The 27283-nt window shown below is 44.3% G+C and overlaps 1 protein-coding gene across 6 annotated transcripts in view; it reads left to right on the top strand.

Moving 5' to 3' along the window:
* The window catches only part of NFIC (nuclear factor I C), a 139082-nt gene that overhangs the window by 80586 nt on the left and 31213 nt on the right, over positions 1-27283 (top strand). For all 6 annotated transcript variants that reach the window (XM_074204175.1, XM_074204174.1, XM_074204176.1 and 3 more), the window contains exons 3-6: positions 14257-14328; positions 18365-18439; positions 20081-20204; positions 22239-22363. In XM_074204175.1, the coding sequence (XP_074060276.1) occupies positions 14257-14328; positions 18365-18439; positions 20081-20204; positions 22239-22363 (396 nt within the window). The remainder of the gene's footprint in view (positions 1-14256; positions 14329-18364; positions 18440-20080; positions 20205-22238; positions 22364-27283) is intronic.

The following is a 27283-nucleotide window of genomic DNA, read 5'->3' as shown; positions in this document are numbered from 1 at the left end:
AAATAGTAAAAACACCTATCACACAGAGATGCTATGAGGAATTCTCTCTGTCTTTATCTCTTTCTCTGAGGCAGAGGCAAGTCACTAAGACTTGGATGCCAATCCTACTTCTGACATATACTGGCTACAGATCCATTTCTATAAATATGACTATTATTATGAGCTTCCCTTTTCATATATTTATATACAGAGATGGGTTGGGGTAGATACCCTCTGAGATTCTATAGCAAACCTATTTTTTCCTACTGCTTAACCCTCATTCATCTTCAAATATCCTTTGACATCTTCAGCCAGATTCTGGGTTGTTTGAACACAAGTTTTGTCCGTGAGTAACATTTATTACGCCCATCCACCCATCCGTTCATCCATCCATCTTTCCATCTATGCATCTGTTCATTCTTGAGAAGGAAATTCACACACCTCTACTGTGTGACATGATGCCTGAGGCCCTAAGGGAAATGCTATGAAGGACATAAATATGAAGAAGTCATGATCCTTGCCCTCATCCAGCTTACAGTATAGTAAGAAAGATATGATGTGGACACAAATAACTTGAGGGATTTTTTATAATCTATTAAAAGTACCAGTTGCATAAGTAAAGGAGAGAGGACACCTGGATTAGGCAGTGATTCATGTTAAAAAAAAAAAATTGTTGCTTTTCACTGACCTCAGCCTTTCTATAAACCAAGACTATGATGTAGTACCTAAAACAATTCTTATAATCTTAGGCTTCATTAACAGAACCTTAATGTCCAGAGGGAGGAAGGTTGATAGAAAGTCCCAATGCCCTTTATTCTAATAATTATCCTAATTATTTTTGAGAAGGAGAAGAGCTATTTGATATGATTCCAGTACTAGGAAGTCAGGTGCTAGGGATACAAAGGAAGCAAAAACAGTCCCTGCCTTCAAAGGGCTCACAATCCAATGGGGGAGATAATATGCAAACAATTAGATAGATATATATATATATGGAAAATATAAATAATGTTTAATATAGTAATATAAATAACATATGTACTTATAGAAATATACTTCTACACTATATAAATAATATATTTTGCATATATAAAATATATTTCATACATACATACATACATATATGTGTCTATATCTAAACACACATATGTATATAATTGGAGGTAATGTCAAAAGGAAAGTACTAGCAGGGAGTTTAGGGAAGAGGGGATAGAGTGAGATCAAAAAAGACTTCTTGTGGGAGGCAGGATTTGATCTAAGTTTTCAAGGAAGCTGAGCAATTGCCAAAAGACCAATTTTGACTCATTATAAAGTCAAACTTTCTAAGGATCTGAACTGTCTCTACATATAATAGACTACCTCTTGAGGCAGTGATCTCCCTGACTCCAGGGAGAATGACTTTCTCTTAGAGGTGTTTGTAGAAGGGGACTCCCATACTAGAGAAAAGGATGATCAAGTTTCCAAATTGCCAATTCCATGGCACATTTTACTAGCCTGAAAATTATTCACTGTCAAAATATCTCTTCTTTTAAAAGACTTTAAAGGATTGTACCCTTCTCCTTATAACCAATTCAAAATTCATCCTTCTTCTAAGCTCAAAATATCTCCTGCCCAAGATCCTAAAGAGTCTGAAAAAGTCCGAGACACAAGATTTTTATCATTCTCAGCCTAAAGGACAGCTTAGGTTGGAAATTTTATCTTAGAACTGAATTTCTGTGTTCTCAGAGCCCTTGTAGGTCTGACATCATAGATTCTACATTCTATCTTCCTTCCAGCTTTAATAGTCTTTGTTCTAAAGTACTTTCCAGGTCTGATATTCTATCATTCTAGAGAAGTTCCCATTTCCTATTTTCCCACACTTCCAAGTTCATCTGAAGTCAATGGACAACTTGGGTGTTGGAGAATAATACCTCATGTAAGTTGAGCTTGTCCTGGACCTGACTCATATTGCAAGATGGTCCCAGGGAAAGAAGGCAAGGATCTGGAATGGTGAAGTATGGGCAGAGTTAGAATGCTCAGGCCAAAGGAGGCCAGATGGATCCCATAGTGCCAAGCCACTAGGCAGTATTTGCAGCCCACTGCTCTCTGGGAAAATGCCCCAAGGGCCCCCAGTCACATGGCCTAGTGCCCACTGGAGCATTCCCTGCCCTGAATTGGGCCCATGTACTAGAGGCCAGAGGGCCTTAGGCAGCAAGAGGAGCTAGGGAGTGACTGAGACCACATGCCCAGGTTGGTTCAAGCCCAACTGGATGGAAGTCCTTGACTGGGCATCTCCCCAGCTTTGAACGTGTCTGGCTGGTTTTGGGCAAGGGTTACTTCTTAGCCCTTGGCTGGTCCTGAGATGGAGAGACCTCTGGGCAGAGCTTTTCAGATCTGGCCTGTTTTCTGGCCAGTCCCATTCTGGACACCATTGGGATAGACTCCCAGAGAGCTGCTGATTATCTTTCCTTTCTTGTCTTCGCCCCAGCCTCTACCTCAGCCAGGTGTTACTAGTTGCCTGTTGCCACCTGAAGGACTTGAGCCAGCTTTACTGGCATTGGCTTTTGTCCCACGGGAATCATTCAAAACCTCAGGAGCCAGGACAGGTGAAGGCTTGAGTGATCAAGGCTGGTGATGATTCCATTGTCTTCATAATAAGAATAGATGACATTTGTATAGTCCCCTGAAGTTTACATAGTGCTTTACAAAGCACATCTGCTATCTCTTTCAATCTTCACAACAGTCCTGTGAGGTAGGGAGCACAGAGCCCATTGTCCTCATTTTACAGATGAGAAAACCAAGGCACAGAGCACTTACTTTCCCAAGACCACACTTCCCAGGGGAAGAGAGAGGATCCCAAGCCAAAGTCTTCTATCTTCAAATTCAGTCTTCTTTCTAATGGAATATAGGGCCACAAATGAAATATGGTCACTTCGAAGTGCTCCCATTCTGGGAGGGTCACTGCCAAGCTGTAGTATGTCAAAAGGAGGAAGACTGGGATGGGGAAGGAAATGGGGAAGCTCAGTCACATGAGGATCTGTTGGAGGAACCAGGAATGCTTACCATGAAAAATCAATAAATGAAATAGTGTTTATTAAGCACCATTGTGCTAAGCAGTAGGGCCATCAACCCCTACCCTCAATGGGATTATATTCTAATGGAAGAGATAACATGGAAATAAGCAGAAGGATACATAATATATACAGATAAATACAAGGTCACTTTGGAGGAGAAGGCATTAGCAGCTGAGACAGCTGGGAAAGTCCTACAACAAAGAAAGCCAAGGAAAGCAATAGTTGACAGTGAGCAGAAAGAATATTCTGAGCCTAGAAGACAGCCAGAAGAAAGGCATGTGAGGAGTGCTGTAAGTGAGGAAAACCAATAGATTAATATAGTTGGATTGCAGAGCCTGGAAAGGTAAGAATAAGACAGATTGTAAAGAGCTTTAACTATCAAAAAAAAATTTACCTTTGATCCCAGAAGTAATAGGGAGCCACAGGAATTTACTGAATAACTAGAGGGTATCATTGTCAGAATCTTGTATGGGAGATGGTTAAGACAGGGAGACCGATTTGAAGACCATTGCAATAATCTAAGGGAAAGATGTTTAAGGCTTGAATTAATAAAAATATTAATAGCTAGCATTTATATGCTTTAAGGTTTGAGAAGCACTTTATATGTTAACTCATTTGACCCTCACAACAACCTTGGAAAATGGGTTCTCTTCTCCTCATTTTGTAGATGAAGAAATTGAGGACAAGAGAGATTTACTTGTAAATGTATGAGGCAGAATTTGAACTCCAGCCTTCCTGATTCCAAGTCGGTGTGAATGGAAGGAATAGGACACATGAAAGAGATGTTATAAAGGAGGAAATGATTCTATTTTGTAATTGACTGTAGATGTAGGGTGGGCCAGGGTAAGGATTTGATGGTGATGAGCTTTGGAATTTGGGTGACAGAGATGATGATGGTGTCCTTGACAGTAAAAGGGAAGTTCAGAAGACAAGAAATTTTGAGGGGGAGAGAAAAATGAGAAGAGAAGGATTAAGAGGAACATGGTTTTGATCATCCTACACTAGAAGAGATATTCTGCAGAAGAGACTACACGTTTAGGCCATTTGACTAGAGGGCAGAAATAAAGACCCATGGGTGGAAGTGATGAGGATTCAGATTTCAGTTCAGTATTAAGAAAAATGTTTTTCCAATCGGCACAGGCCAACAACAAGCTCTAACTCTATAAGGTCAAGGCAGCTGCCTTAAACCACCTCCTCTCAGCTTCCAGCACAAAGAACTTCAACAAATAGCTACGTAATCAGTTTTTGTTGAATGATTGAGTGCACAAAGAAAAAGCTGTCTCAAGAGGTAATAACTTGTTCTGATTTTAAAATTGCAGCTTTAGAGTTCGAAAGGATCTCAGAAGCCATCTAGTCTTTTGTTGTTCTTTGATCATGTCTGATTCTTCGTGACCCCATTGAGGTTTTCTACTGGAGTAGTTTGTCATTTCCTTCTCCAGCTCATTTTACTGATAAGGAAACTGAGGCAAACAAGGTTAAGAGACTTGCCTAGAGTTACACAGCTAGTAAGTGTCTGAGGCTGGATTTGACCTCAGGAAGAGAAGTCTTCCTGGCTCTAGTCCCCTGCTCTATCCACTGCACTATCCATCTAATTTCTTCCTTTTATAGGTGAGGAACAGAAAACTAGAAAAATCACAGGACTTGCCCATATCACACAGATGCTAAAAGTGGTACTGGTAGAATCTGAGCAAGGTTTCCAAACTCCAGTGTTTTCCACTGCCCCATGTCCCCTTCCTGGAAGTCATTAAGAATAAGCAGAAACTTATCAAGGGATTTCATAGTGGGAATTTCTGTCCCAATCTGGGTTGAATTCAAAGTCCTCTGAAATCTCTTCTAACTCTAAGACACAGTAACTAGCCTCTTTGACAGTAAGATGCACTCTTCTTCCTTTTCTGCCACTTTAGTCATCCCCAGTCATCTTTTTAGAGCCTCCAGTGTGCAGAGGCATGGAGAACAGTGGTATGATAAAATGACTTCTGGATTGCAAACCAGAGGACCAAGCAAATCCTGATTCTGCCATTGATTACCTGAATGACCTTGGACAAATCACATAGCCTCTTTGGAACCTTCTTTTTCTTGTTTATAAAATGAGGCAATCAGACCAAATGGTCTTAAAGGGCCTTTCCAACTCGAAATCTATGAAGGATCAGGCATAGACTTAAATAGATTATCAAGGAAAGGTAGACAGTGCAGACTTTTAGAGGAAATGGGACTTGGCCCATATAAAGTAGGGTTACCTGGGGTGAAGGAGTGGGCCAAAACAAGGAGGTGGGACTGAATTGTGCTGTTTAGGCAATGAGGAGTTTGATTGCAGTAGAGATTTTGTAAAGGGGAAGGTAACAGAATTTTTTTCATCCCCTCTGAGTCAGGAAAGGTAGAAAAACCTCAGATTGTGGAAGCCAAGAACTATGCTTGAAAACTTTTAAAGGTAAAGTGGAAAAAGTTCAGTATTTGTTGTCAGGAGGCCTGGGTTCATATGTCCATTCTGGCCCATTCCAGCTTTGTGACCTTGGATAAATCATTGCTTCTGAGGAATGCTGTCTGAGTTGTATTTTCCTTACCTGTAAAATGGGAAAAATGATACCTGGGAGTTGTGGGAATCAAATGAGATAAAGTATCTTATAAACCATAGAACTCTTATCATTAGTCTAGGGGTCCACAACAGGGTATAACTTAAAAAAAAACCTTTTATTTTTTCAATTACATATAAAAAAATTTTACCATTTGTTTTTTTTAAATTTTGAGTTCCAAATTTTCTCCTACCCTCCCTATACTCTCCCCTCATGAGAAGGCAAGCAACTGGATACAGGCTATGTATGTGTAATCATATAAAATATATTTCCATATTAGTCATGTTGTGAAAGAAAACACAGACTCTTCCTCAATATAAAAACCAAGAAAAATAAAGTTAAAAAACAAAACTAGGGCGGCTAGGTGGCATAGTGGATAAACCACCAGCACTGGAGTCAGGAGTAACTGGGTTCTCAGACACTTAATAATGACCTAGCTGTGTGGCCTTTGGCAAGCCACTTAACCCCATTGCCTTGCAAAAAAAAAAACCCTAAAAAAACAAAACTATGCTTCTATCTGCATTCAAACTCCATAGTTCTTTCTTTGGATGTGGATGGCATTTTACTTCACAAGGGTTTTAAAATTGTCTTTCATTGCTGTATTGCTAAGAAGAACTAAGTCTATCATGGTGGAGCATCATACAATGTTGTTAACTGTGTGTAATATTCTCCTGGTTCAGCTTACTTCACTTTGAATCAGTTCATTTAATTCTTTCCATGTTTTTCTGAAAGTATCTACTCTTCATTTCTTGTAGCACAGTAATATTTCTGTCACAATAATATACCACAACTTGTTCATCCATTTCCCAATTGATGGGCATGCCATCAATTTCCAATATTTTTCTACCACTAAAAGAGTTACTATAAATATTTTTGGACATGTAGGATTTTTTCCTTTTTTATTATCTCTATGGGATATAGACCTAGAAAAGATTTTTCTGCTAAAATGGTATGCACAGTCTTATAGTCCTTTGGCTACAAAAATTCCAAATTACTCCTCAAAATGATTAGATCAGTTCACAACATCATCGGTATCCCAATTTTCCTACATTTGTTATTTTTCTTTTCTGTCATATTAGTCAACCTGAATGTTGTTCTCAGAGAACAATAGGGAATAGAGCTGACCAGGCACTAGATTTGAATTTTAGAGATCTAACACTCCAGATACAGTCTGAACCAGAGTATAATATAGGGGTGATTATTTATTCCCTTTCTCTAGACATTTAGCTTCTATTAATGTAGCCGGTCACACTCTGACACACACATACACACACACACACACACACATACACATATATATATATATCAGAAGTGTGTTGGAGCCAGCTTGTATCTGCTTTAATAGCTAATTATTAATTCAATTCAATGATCATTTACCTCTTAGAAATCAAAAAATGCTGCAAATCAGACTTCAGTTGTGGTTTGGTTGTCACTGTAGATTAAAGAAAATGATGGGGAAAATGTTAATAATGCAGATTCAACTTAAAAAATTTGTCAAGTGTACAGGTTTTCCTTCCAAGAAAGCCAACTGTTACATATTGGCCAGTATATCCCTGTTCATATTGAGCCTACAGTCTACTTAAAACTCCAAAATATTTTTCACAAAAGTCGTCACTCCACTTATATTTCCCCATCTTGCACTTATGCCACTTATTTTTTGAATCCAAGTACTGAACTTTACATTTATTCTAATTAAGTTTTATTTTGCTGGAGTCTGTTGCTTTAGATTGTGTAAATGCATTGGTACTGTCATTCGAGTTGTAAGCTCTTGCTCTTCACTTTGGGTCATCTTCAAATTTGATAGGAGCAGAAATTCAGAGCTAGGAGGGACTTCAGAGGAGCTTGAGATCAGAGAGTTAGAGGATTTAGAACTGGGTTGAATCTCAGAGGTCATTAAGCCTAACACCTTCATTTACCTCAAAGAGGTTAAATGGTTTGTTCAGAATCAAACAGATAAGTGTTTGGCACAGAACTCAAACTTAGGTTTAGGCCGTTTATTAAGTATTTCCCATATGTCATTTTAAGTATTTATGCTATCAAGTGTTTGCTATATGTTATTAAGTGTTTATTATATACTAAACATTGGGGATCCCAAGAAATACAAAAAGACAGGCCCTGTTTTCATGCTCACATTCTAATGAAGAAACTATATTAAAAAACCCAAACAAAAATCTCCATCCCTTACATACAAGATATGATAGAATAAATGAAATGTAATCTCAAAAGGGAGAGACCAGAAAGAGGTGAGGGGGAGATGAGAGAGGAGAATGGGAATGACCTTCTAAAGAAAGAAAGATTTGAGTTGAGTATTGAAGAAAACCAAGGAAGTTGGAGTGGAGGCAAGAGGAAGAGAAGCCCAGGTATGAGATTTAGACAGTGAAAAAGAGAGTCAGGAAAGGGAATGTCATGTATAAAAAATAACAATACCAGTATAATTGGATCACAGAGTATGTGGAGGGAGGTAAGGTGTAAGGAGATTAAAAAGGTAAGGTAGGAAAGGGTGAGATTGTGAGTGAGTTTGTATGCCAAAATAGAAAATTTTCTATTTTATCCTTGAGGTAAGGGATCCTTGAGGGAGCCACTGAAATTTAGTAGATAGAGGGGTGGCATGGTCAGACTTGCATTTTAGAAAAATCCCTTTGGGCATGGAGATCAACCAGAAGGATATTGCAATAGTCCAGGTGTAAGGTGAATGAGAACCTACACCAAGATGATGGCTCTATGAGTGGAGGGAAAGGCTCACATATGAGAAAAATGTGAGGGTAGAAAGGACAAGACTTGGCAACAGATAGGACATGTGAGATGAGTGGGAGTGAGAAGTCAAAGATAACAATTAGGTTGGGAGCTTGGGTAATTGAGAGGATGGTGGTGGCCTCATTAGTAATAGAGAAGTTCAGGAGGTAAAAGATAATGAATTCTGTTTTGATCATGTTGAGTTTGAAATACCTATGGAATATCCAATTTAAGATGCCCATAAGAAAATTATTAATGCGAATATAGGGATCCAGGAGAGAGGTTTGGATATATATATATAGTGAGAGAGAGAGAGAGAGAGAGAGAGAGAGAGAGAGAGAGAGAGCGAGAGCTGGAATCATTTACACAGCTGGTGCAGTGGCTAGTGCTCAGACCTGAAGTCAGGAAGACCTAAGTTCAAATGTATCTTTGTGCCCCTAGACAAATCACTTAACCATTGCCTGCCTTAGTTTCTTCAACTATAAAATAGGGATCTTAATAACACCTATTTCTGGGGGGGGGGGGTTGTGAGGACTGACTGAAATAATATCTGTACATCCCTTAGCAGAGCACCCAGCTCACAGTAGGTGCTTAATATATGCTTATTACCCTTATTCCTTTCCTTCCCATTCTCCATACTATTATAGAGATCAGTGAGAGCAGGTCAAGCAATCCTATCTCTCAGTTCTTTGAGCATATAGTTTATTCATGTATGATTTGAACTCAGTGAGGGCAATTCATTATTTCCTCCCTTTTGTTGGGTTTAACCATTTTTGTGCTTTCCTTCTGAGTCCAAAGATCATTCTTCTTGAGAACTGGATCAGAATTTGGTCTCTTGTGACTTTGGGCAATTCATTTCTCTTCATATGCCTCAATTCCTTCGCCTGTAAATAATGCTTTACTTACCTCCCATGGGTTGTTGTAGGAAAAGCATTTGGCAAACCTTAAGCTGCTATAGACAAAGTAGTGATAGTGGTGGTGGTAATGGTAGTTATCATTGTTATCTCCCAAAATTGTTTTGAGAATCAAATTAGAGACTGTAGGTAAAGGCACCTTGTAAACTTTAAATAAACAAATTGAGCCTTTAGCCAAAAGATCAGAATCTAGTAGGAAGGAAAAGCATGTTCACCAGTAACTGTAACAAGCCAGAATGGGATGGTTACATAAGAGAGGGACAGTCAGAGTTGAAGAATTCTAGTGAGAAGTCCCTGAAGAGAACATCTAGTACAATGCTTCCCCAAAGTATGAGCTCTCAAGCACCATTCATTGTATATGGTTATCTAGTCTCTGTTGGTATACCTCTAATGATGGAAGCTCACCATAGCCTTAGTCTACCTCTTAACCGTGTTGGATGCCTCTCCCAGTTAGGAAGTTCCTCCTTATAAAGTATTGAAATCTGCCTTGCTGGAGCTGCCTCCCATTGCACCAGGTCCTGCCCTCAGAGGTCAAGCAGAATAACCCTAATCCCCCTTCCGTATGACTTCTCAGATAGTTGAAGACAGGGGCAACCAGGTGGTGTGGTGGATAAAGCACTGGTCTTAGAATCAGGAAGGCTCATTGTCTAAACTCAGATCTAGCTGTGTGACCTTGGGCAAATCCCTTAACCCTATTTGACTCAGTTTCCTCACCTGTAAAATGATCTGGAGAAAGAAATGAAAACCACTCCAATATCTTTGTCAAGAAAACTCCAAGTGGGGCCAAGATGAATAGGACACAACAGAAAGAATTGAACAACAGCAAAATTTGAAGCCAGACTTCTTTGAATATTCTTTGAGGTTTTTCTTCTTCTGGTTAAACCTCCATTCCTTTACTTGATCCTGCCATGGGATGGTCTGTAATCCCTTCACAGTTCTCAAAGACACCCTCCATAAAAGAGGAAAGAATGTGGACTGAGGGCAAACTAGAAAGGCTTCAGTGAGGAGATTCATTTGAACTGGACCTTGAAGGATGGAGAAGATGAACAGACATCATAGACTCACAGAAAGTTAGTACTAGAAAGGATTTTAGAGATCATTTAATAGATCCTTCATTTTATTGTTGAGAAAATTGAGTCTCAAAGGATGGAAGTACCTTGACCAAGGTCACACAGCTAGGAAGTGGCAGAGCCTGAATTCAAACAAGGTTTGCTGATCCAAATGGAGTGCTATTTCTATATGCTCACAGCTCCCTAGAGAGCAAAGAAGGGGTCAGAGGTGGATGGGGTAGTAGTGGGGAGGATGAGGAGGGGAATTCTGAGTGAAGGGAACAGTTGTACCAAAGATCCTGATTCAGGAAAGTGTTGAACACATTGTATGCAGAAAATGATGCATTCTGTCCCTAAGAACTCATATCCCTTTAAAATAGGAGCATAACTTCATTTGGTCCTAGGGAAAAAGTCTCTCCCCCAATGATATTGACCTAGCTACCCCTACCTCATCGAGATGTCTTCTTGTTGGAGCAGGGAAGAAGGCTGAGAAAAAGGAAGTAGATCTGGGACTTTAATCTAAGTTGCTCTAGAAACCAATAATGCTGAGCTCAGCGTCTGCTCATGGCCCAAGGAGGTTGATTATTTTTAGATAAGATGAAGGCAAGGGGGATCACTCTGTGTGTGTGTGTGTGTGTGTGTGTGTGTGTTGCTGCTGAGAGCTGGTACAGGAAGTTGCTGAAGGGGGAGGCCAGAGCCCAGCAAGAATCTCTTGCTCTAAATTTCTAACACCTATGGAACATACTGCAAGTTGCATATCCTGGACCAGCCTAATCTCCAGATGCAGAGAGGTGACTTTCAGGGGGAAGGGTAGGATGGAGGCTTGGGGGGTACCCATCACCTGGTTGGGTGGAATGGAGGAGATTCTGTGAGAAGTCACATGGTAACTGGGCAAGGCTAGGGAGAGGAGGGAGCAAAGAACATAGACATGGGCCCCTGCCTTGGCTCATGGGTGACTTTCCAGGAGATGAGGTCACAATAGATGGTAGAAGCAGTTGATGTTGCCTAGTGGGGAGTGGGTACCTATATAACTCAGACTCATAGAATGCCAGAGCTTGAAGGGCCGACCCTTTGAACATGGAATGTTGGAACTTTTTTAAGGGACCTAAAAATATAGAATGTAAAGATCTAGAAGAGAATCATAGAATCATGGAGTTTCTTAATGGAATGAACTAAAATGGACTATTATCTAGTCTAGCCCTTTCATTTTAGCATTTGAGGCTCAAATGGGAAAAGTAACTTCCTAATGGAGTTAACCCTGACCTAGACTCAGAATCCCTTCTGGCTACTCATCCAGTGCTCTTTCCACAGCAGGAAACTCTCTCACATGGGACTGGAAGGGACCTTAGAGATTACTTTTGATTCTGCCCACAATTATGCATCATTCAGTTGCATGGTTCCTTGGAAAGTGCCTAAGACTGGTAGTAAGGAAAGTTGGATTCCTTATTCCATCCCTAATTCTTAGTATGACTATGGGTTGATAAGTCACTGCCCTTTTCTGGGTCTCAGCTCCTCAAATATAAAATATAGAAATTGTTCTATTCTCCAAAGTCCCTTCCACTTTTGACCCTCAGGTATCCTCTTGTCTTGTCAACCCTGATCATCATGTGTACACGTATCTGAGCCTGGCCGTGAGTACGTTCTGTGTGTATGTGAATTCATTTGTGTGTTCTTTGTGTGCTGAGTGGATGTATGCCCCTATGGGGGCAGGCTCACTCCCAGATATCTGTCCCTAATTAGATCCTCCCTGTGTCCAAATGGATTTCTCAGCCTCACTTTATTCATTGGTACAATGGGAATAAAAACATCCTACGGTACTGAGCCTCACTGGGTTATATAGAATGGGATGAAGCATATAAAACACTTTGCAAACTTTGTAGCATTTCATCAGTTATTGTTATTACCCTGAGAAACACAGTTGATGCTTGGACCAGAGAGCCAGGGAGAGGAGAATGACTCACGGCTTCCTTCCTGCCCCTGTGTACATGTGGGTGCCCCCCACCCCAGCTGCTGCTGCTTCCCTGATGAACTGACCTTGTAGCTACTTATCCAGGGCGTCCCAAAAGTCTTAGTGCTGTCTTGCCACCGTTTTTAAAGGAAAGCTCACAACTGAGTCCAGTTTTTGGGCCGTCCTTATTGTTTCCCTTAACAGAATGTTTGTTCCTCAGCACCCGACACATAGTAGGTTCTTAATAAGGGCTTATTGGCTGATTGATCAACCATCACCATCTCTCCCTGCCTCGCTGTGGTCAGGCATTTGGGGGGAGGGGGAGGTGGTTACGTGGAGTTGTGTGGTAGGGAGACCTGGGTTTGAACCCCTTCATCTCTCTGGGCCTCAGTTTCCCCATCCGTACAATGGGGGCAGCGGGCCGGGACAAGGGGTCCCAGTCCAGTTTCCAGGCCTCCGGAGGCCGGGTTGGGACGATCCCTGGTGTCCTCCAGGAGCCCTCGGGGAGGGTGGAAGCTGGAGGCGGATGGGGAGAGGAGGGGGAGGCTCGGCGCAAGCCAGGCCTGGCCCAAGGCGCCACTGGGCCGGAGGTCGGGAGCTTCCTTGATTCCGGGCAGGCGGGTGCTGGGCAGGCGAGGGAGCCCATTTATCACCGTCTGGGCGGGAGAGGGAGCTCTGGCGGGCGGGCAGAGGCCGCAGAGACTGTCCATTAACTCAGCAAATCAGATTACGTCAGGGAGCCATTAGTGTGGGGCTGTCACCATGGCAACGGGCCCAGCACTCCGACCCTGCCTGGTCACCGGCTATTAACTTTTTAACCATCTGTGGTAGGATGGCCTTTCCACATCACCAACGCCCGCCTAGGGGTCCATCACCCCAGCCCCCAACGGGGGCAGGTTGTCACCTCCCCACCTGCTTTTGTCCCACATCCGAAATGGGGCGAGATGCCCTAAAGAAGACCCGAGGCCAGGCCCGGGCTTAGGACACCGTCCCCGCCCCCAGAGGGGGGTCAGCCATCGCAAGAGAGGCAAGCTGGAAATGCCCCAAAGATGCCCCTCTGGGAGCAGAGGGCCCAGGACTTGGCATCTGGAAGACAAACCCCTCCTCTGACTCTTCCAGCCGGGTGATCCTGGCCAAGTCTCTTGTCTTCTCTCTGGCTGACTTTCCTTATCTGTTCGATAAGGTCTCTAGGGTCTAAAGCTATGAGCATCTAGCGTTGGAACCCATGAGGTTGGCACTAAGCTATTCCAGAGGAAGAGGGTTGGGCGTGTGAGCAGCTCCGGGGCCAGCTGGGAGAGACCTGCTAGAAAGGGCTCTAGAAGTCAGGAGACCCGGGGTTCACTCTGTTCTCTCACTTACTATATGCGTGTGGGTGGGGAGTCACTTGACTTGAACCTCAGTTTCTTCATCTGGATACAAATTAATGAAGGATCTGTGATTTTAGCAGTGAATTTTAGTAGTTAGAGCAGGAGGTCCCTCCACCCAAGCAAATCAAAACCAGTCAATGACTTTGTAAATAAGTGGAAAATTGTCTGAATCATAGCGTTTCAGGGACTTGTCCACTGAGTGGTAAGATCTGAATGCCGGTCTTCCTAATTCTAAGCTCAACACTGTGTCCATTATTGCCTCTTTTTTCCTCCTCTATAAAATAGAGATCATCAATTCTGGGGTTCAAGTTAGTATATAAAAAAAGCTTTGAAAATTTAAGCACCGAAAAAAAGGAAGGAAAGTAAAATCATGGGGCAGCTAGGTGGCACAGTGGATAGAGCACTGGCCTTTGAGTCAGGAGGACCTGAGTTCAAATTTGAACTCAGACCCTTAATAATTACCTAGCTGTGTAACCTTGGGCAAGTCACTTAACCCCATTGCCTTGCAAAAAAAAACTAAAAAAAGAAAAAGAAAGAAAAGAAAGAAAATGTAAGTGCCAAAAAATGTGACTATTATTGTTATTCCCTGTGGCTAACAGAGGGGGTAAAGAGTATTCAGTGCCTTGTCTCTCTCCTCTCATTTCAGACTCAGAGCAGAGCAGCAGCCCCCGGGCAGGAATGGGCTCTGACCAAGAGGACAGCAAGCCTATCACACTGGGTAAGTGGAGGAATGAGGACCTTAGGGACCAGGAGAGGACAAGACATCTGGTGCTCCTCACTTGCTGACTGTAACCCCAGACATGGCTGGGGTTGAGACTGAGTCTCAATTTCCTGGGTAATCTTTAAGAGCCTTTCTAACCTATAATATATTAGGAAGAGCACAGGATTGAGAAACAGGACCAGAAATCAAATACCAGTTTTGTTCTTTACCACCTTGTGACTTGGAGCAAATTATTTTATTTCCCTATGCCTCAGTGTCCCCTGTAAAATCTTTAGGGTTCTATCTAGTTCTATCTAACTTCTATGATCCTGTAATGATAAAAATATCTCTTAAGAGACCCCAGTTCTTGAAAAACAAATCATTCTTCCCTCCTCTAATGTCTCAGGGATCTGAATCTTCATCTGCCCCAACCTTCTACTCCCCAGGTTAGTGATGAAGACTGAGTCTCTCTGTTTTGTTATTTCATGTCATTTATTAGACAGTATGACAGATATAGAGATGGATAAGTCTTTGCCCCTCTCCTCAGGGAGTAGACAGGACTATTGTGCAAAACAGTGTACGATCAGAGGTTTAAAAAAAAAAAAAGTAGTGTGATCAGAGGGGCAGGTTCATTAGCATTTAACTTCCCAGACACAGCAGACACTGGCTCCAACTCTCAGTGGCCATATAACCCAGTGGTTAGCCAGGAGCTTGGCAGAGCCTCTGTGGTTGGAGATTCCAGGGCCCCAATCCTCTCCTCTCTCCCTGTCACCCAGTGTGTCCTCTGCCAGCAAGAACCCACAAATCCCAAACCACTACACTTCTGGTGCATAACAGTCATGGCTGGAAGGAACCTTAAGAATCACTTAATAAGACCCCCTCATTTGACAGGAAAGAAAACAGTCTCGTGGAGGGGAAAGGCTCTAGCCAAAGTTGCACAGGTAGCAGTGGGATGTGGCTAGCCAATCTTCTGCTCCTGACTCCTCAGTCCAGGGCTGATTTCACCTCTCCCATGGGCTGCCTTTGTCCACTCCACAAAGAAACTCCCCTTGGACTCAGCCTGTCAGCAGAGGAAGTCCAGGCCCACCCCCTCCCTCTCCAGCCAGGGAGTCCCCCAGAGAGAACGCCTGTCCACTGCAGAAACAGGAAATCCTGGGCCGGGGAGAGGCCGCGGCAGAGGAAGGAGGGAGGAGGGAGGGACTGAGGGAACTGGTGGCTGGCTAAGCAGGAAGAGGGGAAATGCTTTGGTTGCAGTGGGACAGCTGGGGACAGACTGCCAAGAGGAAACTGCTGGCAGGCCCTGCTGGGGGGAGGAGGGCTGGTAGACACTGCCCCAGCAGCCAGTCCCAGCCCCAAGACCCACCCCTAGCCCATGGCCCTGCCTGACCCCTTTCAGAGAGAGGACGTCCCAGTCACATTGGCTCTAGGCAAGAGCAAAGGATCCCCCAGTCCCAAGGGGGAACTGGAAACCAGGCCATTCGGGGATGTGTGGAAGGAACTGGGAATGATTAGCCCTGGGAGGACTTAAGGAAAGACGCTATTTTAACATATCTGGAGGGTTGTTATGGAGAAGAATTACATTGGTTCTGGATGCTCCCAGAAGGGAGGAGCAGTGACAGCCAGCCAGACTTCCTAACCATTTGAGGGATGCCCCTTAAGGGGTCATGAATTCTCTTCCCTCTTCCCCTCCATCTCCATCACTATTGTAGGTCTTCCAGCAGAGCTGTTTGAGGAGAGAATTGTGGAAGGGATTCCTGGTTGGGTTTATAGGCTGCACATCTCTGAGGCCCCTTCCAGCTCTGGGAGGAGAGAACGTTCTAACCCCATAAAGTCCTGCCTTAGTCAATAAGGATTTCCCAAGTAGACGACCTCAGCATTGAGGGAGCTTCTGTTGAGCAGAAAAGACACATAAGCAACAGCTGGGCAGTATGGTGGATGGAGCACCACTGGCCCTGGAGTCAGCAAGACAGCCTCAGATACTTCCTAGCTATGACTTCCTCACCTGTGAAATGGAGATAAGAATAATACCCACCTCCCAGGTTGTCATGATTAAATGAGATAGTAGGGAAGCTCTATTTTATCTATTATTATGACAAGAGGAGACTAGAGGGGCAGTTAGGTGGCACAGTGGATAGAGCACTAGTCCTGAAGTCAGGAGGACCTTAGTTCAAATTCAGCCCAAGATACTTACATGCTGTATGACCCTGGGCAAGGTCACTTGACCCTGATTGCCTGGGGGAAAAAAAGCCATTGTTGGGCTTAGAACAATCAGAGAGGGCTTTCTGTTGGAGGAGGGGTTAAATTGGGCACTAAGGATGAGTGTGATGGAGAGAGGTAGAGATGAGGGGGCATTCTAAGACTCAGATCAGATGACTTAAGGGAACTGACCAGAGAGGACCTATCTGTATGGACTTGGGTGGAGTGAAAGCCCAGGGATAGGGAGATGGTGCAGGAAGTTCCTAGGCTCTAGGTAATATATCCTGAGTTAGGTGAGGAACAGAAGAATGAGGAAGAGGAGAAAGAACTATTTGGAGATATTTTGAAGGAAGAAAGGATAGAATTCCAAGACATACTGAATAAAGGAAATGAAGAGGATAAAGGAAAGGGAAGAAAGGTCATTATTTATGGAGTGATTATTTACCCAAGCCTTGTGCTAAATGATGGGCTTCCAAAATAAAGCCAAAGCATGGGTCCTGCCTCCAAGTGTTCAGAATCTAAGGAGACACCATGCAAACAACTATGGACATAGAAGTATCCATAAGTAGAAAAGACTCAGGAATTTTCAGGCTCCTGGACTCAGGGAGAATGAATGTCAATACTGGCAGTGATAGAGGAAGAATATATTTTCAAAGAAGGTAGAGAGATGAGTTTGAGATGCCAGGATATAAGATGTCCTGCAGAAATGTTCAAACCTGGGACCAGGGCTCAAGAGAAACCAAAAGGTAGGAGATGGAGGATGAGGAATCACTGCAAAGAGATGAGTGGATTGGTCTTTTAGGTAATCTGAGGAAAGCCATCAGTTAGAGGACAAGGCAGACCATTCTTAAGGAATTAGGGGAGCAGAAAAGAGGACATTCTCAAGAAGTCTCTGGGACAATCTAGGAGGATCAAAGATGTGAACAGGGAAAGTAGGGGAGGAATAGAGGCTATATCTAAGAAGGATGAGGACAGACTGTCTCCAGGAGGGCCATCACAGGGGTCAAGGGGGTGGCCAGAACCATACCTAAGGGATGCAGGGGCAAAGCATATATTTAGGGACTCAAGCAACTGCTGCCCCCTGGTGGGGAAAATTGAGGGGGAGCACACACGAACACAGACATGGACACACACACACACACACACACACACACACACACACACACACACACACACAGACCACACAACTCAACCATCTTCCATGACCATCCACAGCCTTAGGACCAGCCCGAGTTCATTGGTACGATGTGTTGCCCCACCTCCAGGGGGAAATTGGTAAAATAAGGGAAAAGAAGAGGGTGGAATCCTGATTTAATCTGTTGGGCAGGTAAATCTTCTCTCAGAACCTTCATTTCTAGTCTGCAGAAGGGGTATAAATGAATCTGTGAGAGGGAAGAGCCTCTCACATGGTACATGATGATGAAGTAGAACCCAAGATCTTAACACAATCCCTGGGAGATACAGCCCAGCCCAGAGGGAAAGGCAGTTTGACAAGTAGTCTGGGAGAGTCCATCCAGTGTGACCTTGACCAAGTCCTTCCTCTTCTCTGCATCTCAGTTTCTAAACTACATAATGAAGGAAGTTACACAAAATTATCTCTAAGGTGCCTCCTAACTCTGACATTCTATGTTCTGAGGTTCTTCCAAACTTCTTTCTGGTCCAAGGTATGTGGCCTTTCCTGCTGTGGGCAGATGGATGAGATCACCCCAAGTCCACTTCACTCCTGGAATTCTTTGAAAAATGAACAAAAGGGCAAATAGGACTAGGTGCTGGAACAGGAGATTTCTCACCCCTCCCCAACACACCCCAGCTAATGGTGTTTTCCTCCCTCTGACTGTTCATCTTTCTTTCTTCACAGACACCACAGACTTCCAGGAAAGCTTTGTTACATCTGGGGTCTTCAGTGTCACCGAGCTCATCCAAGTCTCCCGGAGTGAGTACTCTCCTGGCCCCCAGTACCCATTTGTGCCCTGACCCTGATCTAAGGGTCTCAGATGACCTTCAGGAGATACATGGGACTCAGGGAAGGGATGGGGAGGGTCAGGAAGAAGTTGAGTTGGAGAAGGACTTTTCAGTAAGGAGGGTGGGTTTCAGTGAAGGGTTGAGGGCTCATTGAGGCAGGTCAGTAAGGAGATGGGGGACTGAGGAGGGTAGTCACCTCAGTGAGGGAACAAAGGGTAGATACAGGAATGTGGGCCCTGGGAATGATAAGGATTCAGAGAAGGGATAGAGCTTAGTCAAGGGAAATGGGTCCAATGAGTATATAGAAGTTCAGTGAGAGGGGTAGAAGGTTTAATGAGAAAACAAGGGTTCAGTGAGAGAATGGAGCCTCAGGGAGAGGGTTCACTGAAGATTATGTTGGGCTCAATGCGCAGATAGGGGCTCAGATGGGGGATGAAAGACAAAGTTTTGTTTGGGTTTTTTTGGTAAGACAATGGGGTTAAGTGGCTTGCCCAAGGCCACACAGCTAGGTAATTATTGTCTGAGGTCGGGATTTGAACTCAGGTACTCCTGACTCCAGGGCCAGTGCTCTATCCACTGAGCCACCTAGCTGCCCCTGAAAGACAAAATTTGAGGACAGTGAGAGAGGGCCACTGTGGGAATGGTCCTAGCCTGTTCTGAGGATCCATTGCTAGGGTCTCATTTCTTCTCAGATAAGTTCAAAGACAAGAGGCTGCGTCTTCATTGACCTGTGGATTCAGCCCTTTGTTGAGAATGAAATCAGAGGCACATCTGGGTCCCCTTGGGTCACAGCCTCACCCACAAGGGCCAGGGAGCATCTAAAGTAGCTGAGCTAAAATAAAACTTACACTGACAACAAAAATCCTTCCTTCCCCATGTCACTGCTTTCACTCCTCTGCCCACTTGGCCACTTCCCCAAAGATGCTACTTCTTTCCTGTCAGCTGCTTCCCTCTGCCCCAGCCTTGGGAAGCTCCCTCTGGCTGGTCTTCCCTTCCCATTAATGGGAAGCTTCCCCTCTCCCCCCCCCCCCCACCCCGGGCTTCCCTGTTTCAAATCCTATTGGTGATGGGGGTAATCCTGCTTTGAATGTGACTAGTGTCCACTTCCCTCTTCCTTTTCCCAATGGCAACTGTCTGCCTATCCTGCTGTCCATCTTTAAAGTGTCTTCCTCCAACAATTGCTGTCTACCAACCTAAAAATAAAAACATTTTTGGAGAACAACTGTATCTCCTAAACCAATATTCCTTTAGGCAATGGGGAGGCAACAGCATGGAATAGTCAGCACTATTCTAAGGAGCTGGAGGCCTAGATCTGTTCCTAATTTACTGCTGGACTGCTGGCAAATCACTTCCTTTTTCTCAGTTTTGGTTTCCTCATCTGTGAAATGGGGAGATTTGACTAAAGGATCTCAAAGATCCCTTCCAGCTCTAAAGGTCCAATAATTTCACTCAATTCTCCTACCATCTCAATCTGGACAGATCACTTAAGCCTCAGTTTCCTTATTTGTGAAATTGGATTAAAACTATTTGCATGCTTCCCAGGGAGCTTCTCTAGAAAAGAGGGATACTTCTCCCCAGTACTTCACCTCCCCCTCTTTGTTGGGTTTTGCAGCACCTGTGGTCACAGGCACGGGACCGAACTTCTCCCTGGGCGAGTTACAAGGGCACCTGGCCTATGACCTGAATCCTGCCAGCACAGGCATGAGAAGAACACTGCCCAGCACCTCCTCCAGTGGGTATGTTCCCTCCCCTGGCACTTTGTCAGGGAGTAGTTTTCCTGCCTATCAAGTAGACTAGAAGGAAACCCTGGACTACAGAAGGCAGCAAGGGGTAACAAGAGTAGCCCTCAAATTCAAGTCAAAAGATTTGGGTTCAAATCCCTGTTTGGTTATTGACTAGCAAGCAGTTGGGTCATCTCACAAGTCACTTAACAACTGAGTCAGTCATTTCATCTGTGAAAGGGCAATTTTTCTACCTATCTCACAGGATTGTTGAAAGATCAAAACAAGATAATGTTCAGAAAATGCTTTGTATATAAAAATGCCATCATATATCAATATACAGTCATGTATAAATAGTTATTATCATCATCCCAGCTCTGATATTATCTTCCTACGTGTCTTCCCCGAGTCTCATTTTCCATCTTTGTAGAACTAATAAGGTGAGATGAGACTAGATAGTTTTCAACATCCCTCCTGGTTTTGATATTCTATAATTCATGTAAAAAGCCCTGAAATTGAGAATCAAGAGTTCTGGCTTTTACTACTGATTCTTCCCTTTAGTTCATGTGTAACTCTTTCTAAGCCTCAAATTTACTCATCTATAAAATGGGTATAATTCCTGCCTTTCTTCCTTCCAGAAAGTCTTCTGTAGCTCATATAAGTAAGTAGATGAGAAAGTGACTTATGTACAGTGCCGATGTGAGGGGTTAAGTTTTAATTACTTACAAGGGTTTGTGAATGCAGACCTTGTTTTTATTGCTATTATTCTTCTCCTGAGACCCTCCTTTGGTATCTCACCATGGCACCTGTCTCTCAAAGGCCATGTCGCTACAGCATGAACTCCCCTGACGAGTCTTATCATGCTGGAAAGGCTTTGAGGATGGATCCAATCCCAGATTGTTTCTCTTGTGAGAGGACCAGTGAACAGAGGACCTCATTACCACTAGGAAATTAATATTTTTTGATTATAGAAACTCATTCAACTGCTTGCTAAGGTTGGTAAAAGGGCCAAACTCTGTGGTCACAAACTTAGGATAACTCACACTCAGAATCCCCATTCTTTTTTACAGGAAAGTTATATGGGCTCCCAAATCTGTAACCACACCATAATACATGCATGAATCCCATTGTATGCCTTAATTCCAAGAATATTCCATTCTTTCCCAGTGATACAGTAAGAAAAAATGTAGTGTTTGATATAAAAAATCCTGGCTTTGCCACTCACTATATAACCTGGGTGACCATCAAAAAGTCACCCGACCCCCATTTGAGCCTGTTTCCTTATCTGTAAAATGAGGGGTTAGATCAGAGAGCCTCTAAGGTTTCTTCCAGCTCCAAATCTATAATCCAACGGATCATTCCAAAGCATGGGCATAACCCACGCTTCTGCTCCAACCCTTTGGCCTTGGGCTCTGGAAAAGCTGGGAATACTCAGCTGTTGGCTAGCAACTCATCCTGGGCTTGAGCAAGCCTCTTCCCTTCCCTGGGTCTTTGGTTCCCCCAAATATAAAATGTGGGGGAGAAGTCCTTCCCTTCCCTAGTCTCAGTTCTCTCATAGATAAAATGGAAGGGAGGCACTTCCCTTCCCTTTGGGGGCCTTTGGTTTCCAAGATATCAAATGAGGGGACACTCATCTCTTCCCCTCCCTGGACCTGTTTCCCCATATGTAAAACATGGGGGGAGGCAAGTCTCCTCCCTTCTCTGGGCCTCAGTTTCCCCATATGTAAGATGGAAAGGAGCCAATTCCCTTCCCCCTACTTAAGCCTGTTTGACCACGTGTCAAATATGGAATGGGGGCTGGCAAGTCCCTCCCCTCCCTGAGCCTGTTTCCCCCATGTAAAATGATTGGGGGGTCCCTCTCTGGGCCTCAGTTTCCTCACGGATGTGGTCCTGGGTCCCCGGCCCCCGGCCGTGACAGCCCTGGCTAACATTCCAGGGTTCCCATGATGCCCCTGTCAGAACCGGAAGTTCGATGAAACGCCTCGTGTCGCGCGCCCCACCCCCCCGATTTTTCTCCACTCGGTCTTTGAACTTTTTTCTCCTCCGTAGGAGCAAACGACACAAGTCAGGCTCCCTGGAGGAAGACGTGGACACGAGCCCCGGCGGGGATTACTACACGTCACCCAACTCCCCGACGAGTAGCAGTCGCAACTGGACGGAGGACATGGAAGGGGGTAGGTGGGGCAAGCCGCCGCGGGCTAGCGCGGCCTTCTTGGAGCTTCCTGCCCGGCCGGACTACGTTTCCCGACAGGCCACTCGGCTCGGTCGTTTGGGAGGAAGCTGGAGAGGGCAGCTAAACCTCCTGGGATTGGTAGTTGTGGCTGGAAGCGTACGGGGGCGGGGTTTTGGAGAGCAGTTGCTCCTGGGAATTGTAGTTTTAGACATGCAACGCCAGACAGGCTGTGGCGGAGTTAGGGATGTGCGAACCAGGCCCGGTTTTCAGCTAGGCCTGCCCATCTCTACAAGCCACCCAGCAAATCATCCCTCTCTCCCTTTTTCAGGCCGGCGAGTGTCCCTTCTCACAAACTGCCCGTTCCCCTAATTTGGACTGCTTCCTTTCCTTCCCTCCGCCTCCAAGAACCTCTAGCTTCCTTCTCCTTGGGGAAGCCTTCCATGATCTCCACATCCATGCTCTGACTTTTTTGTCTTGTCTCTATCCCTCCTCTTCCTGCCTTCCTCTATCTCCTTTCCTTTTTCTTCCTCTCCCTCCTTATATTTATCTATATATGATTTGTTTTTCACCCCCGAATATAAACTTTTTTTTTCCTTTTTTTCTTTTTTTTCAAGGTAATGGGTTTAAGTGACTTGCCCAAGGCCACACGCTAGGTAATTATTAAGTGTCTGAGGTCGGATTTGAACTGAATATAAACTTTTTGAGAACAAGATCTGATTTCATTTTCATCTTTGTACCATTCCAGAAGGGAAACTCAATTAGTGCCTTTTTCACATCATAGGAACTGTATAATGTCTCCTGAATCCATGCCCTCTTACCTAGCTCTCTGCCTCCCTCCCAATTTCTGGGGGCTCCCATAGCTCTGAGTGACTCCATTTCTGGGGCACCCTTTCCCTGCCCTCCCCATTCCCATTTCATACATCCTTGTTCTGTGAAGCTCCATCTCTGAAGACTCATTTCTGAGACCCCACCCTGGGTGTCTCGGCAGGGTCTCTCCACTTGGATCTTCAGCTGTGTCTATGGTTCTGGTCCCTGAACATATTCCTCTCTGGGGACACCATTTCTGTACATCTGTAGGATCTCTCCACTGAGGCCCTTTGTCCTTTCAGTAGTCTCACTGACAGCATCATCCATGACATCTGTTTATAGAGCGTTCCATTCCTAGGGATCTCATTGATTTTCCTCTCTTAATGATCTTTAAATTCATGTCCTATGCCATTCCTTTAGATTCCCCAGAATTGCCTCGAGGGTTTTTAGTAGCTTCTTCCCTCAATAGTCCTCCTATGATGACCACTCTGCCCAGTTTCCCCCTTAGGGAGAGGAACCCCCTTTGTGAGGCTCCAGAAGATGGTCCTTCAACCATCTAGGAATTGGTCTAGATGACCTGCTCATTTCCTTCCAGTTCAAACCCTATGGATCTACTTTGATGAGGTCATCTCCTCATCTCCAGGGAAGGAGTTCATCACCTCCTTAGGCAGTTGATGCCACTGTTGGACAACTTTGAGAGTTGGGAAGTTCTTGCTTATATTGTGTGACCTTGGACCTTGGACAAGTCTCCTAATCTGAAACCGAATTTTTTTTTCACTTTCAAGTTTAATCTGCATTATTACTAATATTTTCTCCATTTGAAAACTGAAATCTGATTCTTTCCAATTTTCCCTCTCCCCAGTTCTGTCTGTTGTTTGCCAAGCAGAATAAATCTTTTCCCTCTTTCCCATGATAGCCCTTCAGTTATTTGTAGACAGTGATCATATCTCCCTCAAGGAGTTATTTCTTTTCCCTCCAATTGATCTTTGTGTCTGCTGTGTCATCCCCTCCCCATCCTGGTCACTGCATACAAACCAATTTTCAACGATTTTCCTAAATTGTGACACCCACAGTCAAGGGCTGGAGGTGCATGGGAGATTAGGGGTAGGTGACATTGAGGCAATAGGAAGTAAAGCCACAGGTCTCATTAGCATGGTTGGCCCAGATTAAGAGTGTGGTCAGACAAACTCCTAGGTGTTGACATAAACTACTGGTTAAGCCAGATACATTCTGTACTTGTGAAGTTGCCCCCCCTTTTTTTTTTAAACTAAAGTAGATTCATAGAGCTGGAAAGGACCTTAGAGAACATGTGGTACAACTCCCTCATTTTTCTGATGAGGAAGTCAAGTCCCAGAAAGGTTAATGATTTGTCTAAGATCCCCTAGACTGCAAGTTTGGAGTCAGGATTGGGAGGTTTTCTGATTTAGTCATTCAGTCAGCTGGTATTTATGAAGTACCAGTAAACTCTGGGAATACAAAGAGAGGTCAAAAAAAAAACCCCCAACCCTAAACAGTCCTGGCCTGCAGGCAGCATGTAAATAGCCCCAAAGCTTCTATTCTTTCTTCTAGACCCTGGTGGGATCATATGTGAATCTCTGTTCAATTTGCCCTGTAGGTTTCAGCCTGGAAACCCCGACTGCTGAGAGGAGGGTGGTAGGGTCTTGAATCCCACCAGCTTTGGCATTAGCATCCCTTCTGACTTTGGTCATCCACAGTCAGGATGCTGTGACATTGTTTGGTATATTTGGTCAGAGGGCCTAAATTTGGATGTTCCTTTGTAAGAGTATGGGAAAAATCACCTCCTCTCTCCAAACCTCATTTTCCCCTTCTGACAAATGAAAGATTGGACTCCATGCCCTCTTTGGCCCCTTCCAGCTCTAAATTTTTTTCCACGATCCTTAAAATCTGAACCCGGTGTGTCATGTGGAGGGTGAAACAAACCCTCCAGGTTCAGCGTACGCTGACTTCTTTGGACCAAGTGGATGCTGCTGCCCTTTGAAACCTGGTCTCTCCAGAGATCAGTGCTAGAATCATTTGTCGCCATTGAGCAGCAGGAATAGAAATCCCATCCATCCTCCTCTTCCCCCTGCCAGCCCAGCCCCAGGGACTGGTAACCTTAGCTCCCCGCCCTGGCCCAACCAGCTCCCTCTGGAGTGTCTGAGATGATTGTGGCTGGATTGCTTTCTGGTATACTTTTCAGCCTTCCTGTCTAGACAGCCCCAACTAGCTGTTCATTAAGAAGGGGGGAGGAGGGGGCTTAAGTTAATTAAAGTGAGACAACCCCCTCCCCCCATGTGCTTGCTTGTCTCTAGCTTGTGATTTCTTTTCTCCCCTGGGAAGAATTCAGGCCTAGCAGTTTATCTGTCGGACTCCCCCTCCCCCCAACTCCTTCCCTACGCAAGCTCTTCCCCTTGAATCCTTTTTTCCCCCAACTGACCCCTCCCCACCCCAAGCATAAGAAGGAAATTGATATTGAGACTGGGATTCCAATATAGGACAAAGTTTCCTGGATTTGGAGACTTAGGTTCTAGTCTCTGCTGCCACACTGATTTGCTGGAGTACTTTGGGGAAGAGTAGATCTGCCACCAAACTAAACATCCCTTAGTTTCCCCATCTGTAAAATTAGGAAAATAGAAAAGATAAACTAGATGGTCTTGTAGGTCTCTTCTAGCTCTAAAGCCTTCCAGATCTTAACAGGCTGTGTTTTCTCTCTACAGTCATAGTTCATAGACAGGTAGGTAGGTAGGTTGGTGTAATCAATGAGTATTGCCCTTGAAGTCAAGGAGATCTGGGTTCAAATTGTGCCCCAGTTGCCTAAATCTTGTTTTATTAACTAGATGAACCCAGGCAAATAGCATCCCCTCTGAGCCTTAGCCTTATCTAAAAGTCTGAATAATAACCATCACTTTTGAGACTCAAAGAAGATAGTTTATGTAGAGTGTGTCACAGATTATTATTAGGCTCATAAACTCATAGCTGAAAGGGACCTTCAAGGGCTTCTTCTAGTCCAGCCCTTTCTTCTAGATGAGGAAATTAAGACCCAGGGAAACTGGGTGACATCCCACAAGCAGTATGTGGGAAGAGTGGGATTTAAGCCCAGATTCACTGTTCTCTCTCCTGCACCACGATGCTGGGCCTTCATTTCTCCATCTGTCAAATGTCCCTCCAACACATGAGGCACTGAACACTGCCTGCTTATTATTTGTGGTTTCAACTCTAAGTTGAAGATAATTTTCTCCCTATGTACAGTCATGTCCGTCCCACAGAACCCCAGTCCTACTCCACACCTCCTCCTAATGCTCACATCTCAGGGGATACATTTCAGATCCCAAGTCCAGGCCTGAATCACTAAACAAAGCTATTTTAATCTTCCAAACAAGATGTTCTAGGAAATCCATGTGTGTGTCTGAGTAAGGTCTAACCTCATTACCTTGGTGCCACATGGCCCTCGGAACCTGCCTGTAGCAGGGATGGCAGTCATAGGACTCTTCCAGGATGTTCTCCCCTCCCCCATCCACCCTCTGCCTTTGCTTTCTTTCCTCTTCCCTCCTCCCATCCCAGAATTCTGCAAGGAGAAAGCCCCGGTTTAGCTGAAATAGTGAAGGCAAGGTTAGGCAGAGGGTACAAACAAGCAGGAGTCATTATCATGATAATGATGACTGCTAAAGTTGTTCATATCCTGTATCAAGTCACCCTTCTGCCCATCTTCTCATTCGGGCTGGGCAAGTCATCTTAGTCCCTATACTTTATAGATGGGGAAACTGAGCCCGAGAGAGATGAAGTCAGATAACTAGTAAGTAGCAAAACTCAGACTGGTTGGTTCTATCAGGAAAGTGAGAAGAATTTTACAGTTCAGATCTTGGAGTCAGAAGGGGCTAATCCAACATCAATCAATCAATACACCTTTATTAAGCCCTACTATCTGCCAGGCAAGTTGAGACAAAAAAGAGGCAAAAGGCAAGCCTTGCATTCAAGGAGCTTACAGTCAGGACCAGTGACTCATCTGGTCCTGGTTGGGGCTTGAGAAGACCACAGCCAAGAATTCTCTGCCCACTGCCCCTCTTTGCTGCCCCTTGGGATCCTTTGTTTTGTTTAAGTCCCATTTTAGACACCA

This window comes from Macrotis lagotis, chromosome X, assembly GCF_037893015.1.
Source record: "Macrotis lagotis isolate mMagLag1 chromosome X, bilby.v1.9.chrom.fasta, whole genome shotgun sequence".
NCBI classification, from domain to species: Eukaryota; Metazoa; Chordata; class Mammalia; order Peramelemorphia; family Peramelidae; genus Macrotis; species Macrotis lagotis.
The sequence above is the reverse complement of the archived record's forward strand: the minus strand, read 5'-3'. Positions and strand labels throughout refer to the sequence as shown.